Genomic DNA, 6,000 nt, shown 5'->3' with positions numbered 1-6,000 from the left:
AGGGTTCTGGCTGAGTCCAGAAGTGGTTTGTGGCCCTTTCACTTGCTCAGAAACCACGTGTTCAGCACTGAGGAGTTAACTGCTTCCTCCTCCTGTTCAGCTCCTTCACGAGATGAGTTGCGAACAAATCAGGGGAGTGGTTGCCATACATAGGAAAGCAGAAGAGGACAGCAGGAAAAAAAGGTTAAAAATTTAAACTTCATGAAATGAATAGACAAATGCATTAACAGAGAATGTACAGGTTGTGTGGATGGATAATTGTAAGTATGTTTAGACATCTCTGTGACCAAAGAAGCATAAGCTTAGAAATGACCACGAGGCATTTCCTTCTTTTCAGTATTTTTCTTTCTTTATTTTGGCAGTCTTAAAGCAACCTGGACAATTGTTGGCCAAAATCAACTCATCTTTTCTGTGCAGTGATAAGGCAAGCTTGATGACTATCATTCAGTCTGCCAGTGTGGAAAAGACATATAAGAATGGAAATCCCAGTAGCACCAAAGTACTAATTGCTACAGCACAAGCAAGAAGGGGTCACAGTTGTGGCAATATTTGTGCAGGGAGAAAAATGACCTGAAATTATTAAGTTGTCTTAGATCAGAGTATGAAATAGCTGTAGGTGCTTGAGGCATGGACTCATCTGGGAATTAGACTGAAACAAATAAAATATGGATTACTTTCTTAGGAAATAAACTACTTTCCCTGTCAACACTAGTACTAAGGTACACTGAGATATCACAGTCTAAATCTACCCCAGCAGCACCTTCTATAAGACCACTAAAAATTACATTACAGTGCAGTTGCAACACAGGAATATTTTGTCAGAATAAATGAGAACATGGCATGAAAGGCAATGAATTATGCAAGTATAATGTAAGGATAGGAAAGAATTAATGGACGAGCAAATTTTCAGATGGCTGCTGCTCTGCAGATTCAGTTTACTTCATGCAGCTGAAGAGCCTTTTGCTTGCACTCACAGAAACAGAGACCTGTAGAAGCCCAGATCTTTCCATTGACTACAAAGGCAAATACAGTACTTCACTGTTTTTTCTACTCATAACCAGTCTTCGTCCCCTCCTGCCTATCAGAGGTTATAGAGCCAATTTAATTTTTCTATCTATGTCTATATCTGTAAATAAAGCAGGGCTAGGGCATGAGTTCAAGTGTTGACCTGTGACTATAACCCTGGGAGATGGTTAGATGCTCCCTGGTACCATTTTGGGCCAGCCAGCATTCTCCCACCTATGCCTAACCACAACACAGGCACATCCAGTAACCATTCCCTGTATAGATTTTGACTGCAGTCTCACAATTTAACGATGGAGAAGAAGTTTTGCTGTGCAGATGAGAAAAACACACTTTCACTTGGTCCAGCAAACGGTCTCAGTACTGATTTATTCAGTAGCATAAAGGTAGACTATGAATAAGATTTTCTTCCTGAATATCCTTCTTTCTCTTGCTGTAAAGGAATCCCTTTAAGGCTGTAAGGATAAGCAGCTGCCACCAATCCTTTCTCACCATGAGACTGCGGTGGAGGTCCTCTCTAACCTCTCAGTGCTAGAGTGTGACATAATTTAATCCTGTTTGTATTAACAGGAATCTCCAGAAGCACGATTCTCAGCACGTCTTGGCACATGATGGGTGGAAGGCAAAATGAAATATCTGTGCATCTTACAAAGGACCATTGAGGAACCACCATGCTGGAGAGCATCAGCAGCTGCTCCTCATCCCCCTCTGGTTCCAGCCATCACAGAGTTCCGTGCCTGGATGTGGGCAGAAGAAAAGGGAACAATAAAAATGCATCTCTGCCATGTTTTTAGGTCTGTTCATACACTGCTTCCCTACTGCCACCCCACTCACACAGAGGGACGAAATCCCCAGTTACCCTTCCAGGGCAGCACTCTTAGCTCTCCAAGGACAGGAATTATTTCAGTGATACAAGCAGCTTTACCTAGATAATGACGTGAAACAAAGGAGGAAGATAGCTTTAATATTCCTTGTTTAAGTTCTTGTAGGCAGAAGTCTTGCCTATCTCTGTACATGAATCAGTCAAATAATAAACACCACAATGAATAGAGCAGAAGAATTCAGATGATGGTCTTAAAAAGAAGGAACAAAATGCCCATCCTTTATAAGATGTCTAAATATCCAGGAAAAAACAGATTGCAGAGGAAACTCTCATGCATTGGCTATAGAATAATGACCACTGTTACATCTCCAATTCCTATTCAAAGATGTAAGAAAGGTTTTCCATAACATTTGGGTGTATTCCTACACTGAGCAATCTTTCTAGTAGTCTGGTTCTTACTGATACCTGATAATGGTATGAGCATGTGCTTCAATAGCATGAAATCTTTGAGCACCATTTAATCTATTGTGGTAACTCCTACATTTTTGTCTCAAAATCCTAAAAGAGCATAAGAAAGTAAATCCTAGTACCCTCTGATAAACTTGACCTGCCTTTCTCTTGCCTACATGTTTGTAGTTTAAATGGGAGTCTAAGAGGACGGCAACCCAGTAGCTCAGTTTAGTGGTTCTGTGCATGTGCTACAGATAGGATTTCCATTCCTTCTGCCTGGTTTCCTGGCTTGGCAAAGGCAAGCAGTGTTGGATCTCCTGGATGAGTGGAGAAGAGAATAACTCAACTCTCAGCACCAATCTCTCCAGTTAATGAATTACTCATGCTGAAAGGAGCATTATAATCTCTACCAATGCCAAAATGAGAATGGCTACATGGAAAGGACCCAAGAAAGTGTAGCAAATGTAAATAGAAGGGAAGTATAGAGGATCTTCACTGCTGAAAAGAGCAATGCAATAATCCTTTTCATTAATACTGAGAAACACTCTGCTTCTCACTCTGTCTTTACTTACCACTCTCTCTTAAAGGAAGAAAACTAGGTTTCACTGCAGGCATGTTGTCTGTACCTGTACTTGTCACTTTTATGTTGTGGGAAGAGGCATAAATGTATACAGGCATTTCCTATAAGTTTTGCAGGCAGTAGGGGCTCTTTAATAGCATGGCAGTCACTTTTTCGGCCTCTGTCTGCGTGTGCATACGTGTCTGCATGTTACAGAGAAGGACGCAGAGAGCAATCTGTCCGGCTGAATTTAGAAAGTTATAGATGTTCTCATCAGCCCCATGCAATGCAGCAGAGATTCCTTCCAAAAGCCAAGGGAGCAGAGGCTGCAGACAACAGATGTGAAGGGTTTCCCATAACTGTCAATTTTCAAAGTGTTTGCATTGAAAAGAGAGGAGGTGCTATTTTGATTGATATTTCAGCCGCGGTATATAAAGCAGAGGAATTCTTCTTACCCTCTGCTTGTCACACTGATCTCACACACTCTCCGCTGGACTTGGGGCTACTACTGGCTGCATCTGAAAGGCTGAAACTCTCTGGGAATAAAGAATCCTTGTAACAATGCCGGAACCCACCAAGAAAGATGGTAAGCATGGCAGAACATTACCTGAACACTTCTTAAATACAGGAATGACAAGTACGCACACACACCAAACACCTTTTAGACCAGATATCAGCCACAAATAATATTGAGAACAATAGCCATGTAACATCACTAAATCATTAGAGATCACTGATCTTTTTAGATTAAGAAACTACCTTCAGGCAGGGCTATAGCACAAACTGTTTAAGACAATAAACTATGACTTTGAATGGATATTGAGAAGCTACTTGGTTGGGCAAATGCTGTATTCATTTTTAAAAAACTACAGGATTTCTCTAGTGCAATTTGTGGTTTCCCTCTTCTAAGCTATCTAAACTCTGGAAAAGAGGGAATAAGCATTTCTTATGATTTAAAGAGTCAGGACATTGATATGTTTTTTGTGCAGCTTTCTAATAGTTGTTGAATGGGAAGAATGTGCTTATGAAACAGTTTTAAGGTTCTGATGAAAATATATTCTGTAGATCTGATGCATAAGTGAAGAATATAGTAAGTTATTCTGTACAGCTTGAACTGGAATGATTCATTCTGGTACATTACAGAAATTACTATTTTATGTTTCAGAAGGATAGCTAAAGTCAGTAATACTGGCCCCTTCTGTGATGCTCTTAAGTTCATAGCAAAGAAACTGAGTGTGTAGTCTGCTACTGAGACATGGAGTTGTCCATTGGAGGCTGAGGAAAAAGGTGAAAAATATTCAGGGTCTATTATTTAATATTTTTTTAAAAGCTAATATTTATTTTTCTACTGCTTTGAAAATTTAAGCTAAATAAGCTTCTTCTGTTTACATTATTTCTATAGCCCTACCTGTATTTTTCTTTCAAATCTGTAAGTTTTGGTAAGAATTTCTGATGGTTATTTTTTGACATTGATTATATAAAGAGCTTTTGCAAAGCCATAATATGCAGCCTCTATATGCTTTTCAAATATTGGTGAAGGAAAGCTATACACACAGCCTCCCTAATGCATTCCCATATGCAAAACTGAATTTAATCTTTAAGGTATGGAAAGTATAGAAGTCATCAATTAACATTTATTTCCCATCAATTCTGAAAGACCTCCTGAAAGGCCAATGTGTGTAGCTTGAAAAGGCACATTTGATTTAACACTGACTTATCAATAGCATCGACCTTTTACAAGTTTACAAACATTTTACAAGGGTTTTTTTTTAATATTTTCTGGTTTTAGGGAAGGCAGGAGCAGAGCAACTGTCAGAAACATTACCCATTTTTGGCACCTTCTTCAGCTGGGGACACATGAAAACTAAACTTCTTGCACTACTGAGTCTTAAGCAAGTAGTGTTGACAGACCAGTGTGATCACTTTACTTACTGGCCCTCCTCAGTGCTCGAGGACAATGATAGATGAAGTAGCCTTCTGAAAATAGCTACACCAAGTGCACGTATTAATACAAGAGCCTAATCCTCCATATCAAACCTAGAGCCAAGCCCCTTCTAGAGTGTCTTATTTGTAATTCAAATTATTTACACATGTATTAAGTGTCCTTTTTATTTGATCTGTTATTTGAATGGGTATTATACACTTTAATCAGAATACATTCTGTGTCTGTCAGCTCAAAAAAAACCCAACCCTAAAATATTTGTGCACTTTCAAAAGTTATGCGCTTTGAAGAAAATTAGTTTGGAGGCTCATGTTTCTTATTCTGTTTAAAATTAGATTGTTTCAAAGATGTTCTTACAATGCAGTGATTACAAATGCAGCTCCATGGTTGTGTTACAAAATAAGTTTAGCAGCTCTGAACAACATTATATTGTTGGTGGAACAAATGTGATTTTTGATGAGTCAATATTCAGGACCTAAACCATGCTGAAGCATTCTGCCTTAAGAGGGCTAGAATTCACAAGTAGTAGTGAGCTCTGGAGAAGTGATACAGTTGGGTTGTACACTGGTTGGTCCTTGTTGCACTCAGTTTATTTGCAGCCACGAGATCAGGGGAGTAGCAGGTTTATGTTATCATACTCCAGGGAGTAGCTGCTTCCTGAAGATGTTTTGTTGATCAAGACTTTGCCTGAGCTTTTGGCAGCACTTGTATTGTAAGTGTGAGCACCTACTGTATCAGTGGCAGGAGAATTCGGTACCAGTAATAGTGCAATACTGCTATTCATGCAAGCTCCACTCATACCAGCTCTACCAGTAAGAATTCAGAACCTCACATGTTCATCCAATGCCTGTTCTCATGGTAATTTCCAAGGCATCAAGGGCTGAAGGAAATTAATCAGTGAAGGTGAACCTCAGACTGACTAATTCTGGAGATTACCACTGGAAGGACTCTCTGAGAAACCTTTGGTGATCTTGTTGGAGGACTACAATAGAAAACAAAGGGGGGAAAAAAGAGGCTTAAGGTTTCTGCATCACATGGGCACCTAAACAGTGTTCTTCTGACATTTCCAACAGAAGCAACCTACTTGAATTATCCCATACTCCTCATTTGCATAGGCCACTGGAAGGACTCTCTGAGAAACCTTTGGTGAGCTTGTTGGAGGACTACAAGAGAAAACAAAGGGGGGAAAAAAAGAGGCTTAAG

The 6,000-nt window shown here is 39.6% G+C and overlaps 1 protein-coding gene across 13 annotated transcripts in view; it reads left to right on the top strand.

Moving 5' to 3' along the window:
- The first annotated feature begins 3,246 nt into the window (after window positions 1-3,246).
- Window positions 3,247-6,000, top strand: part of MYBPC1 (myosin binding protein C, slow type) — a 70,933-nt gene continuing 68,179 nt past the window's right edge. For 4 of the 13 annotated variants that reach the window (XM_017740025.1, XM_017740023.1, XM_017740034.1 and 1 more), the window contains exon 1: window positions 3,247-3,441. In XM_017740025.1, the coding sequence (XP_017595514.1) occupies window positions 3,417-3,441 (25 nt within the window). In that variant the 5' untranslated portion in view covers window positions 3,247-3,416. The remainder of the gene's footprint in view (window positions 3,442-6,000) is intronic. The other 9 variants (XM_017740030.1, XM_017740029.1, XM_017740027.1 and 6 more) reach the window with 4 other exon arrangements.

The sequence above is a fragment of the Corvus brachyrhynchos genome, unplaced genomic scaffold, assembly GCF_000691975.1.
Source record: "Corvus brachyrhynchos isolate BGI_N302 unplaced genomic scaffold, ASM69197v1 scaffold27, whole genome shotgun sequence".
In the NCBI taxonomy this organism is placed as follows: Eukaryota; Metazoa; Chordata; class Aves; order Passeriformes; family Corvidae; genus Corvus; species Corvus brachyrhynchos.
This window is presented reverse-complemented; position numbering and strand designations above follow the sequence as displayed.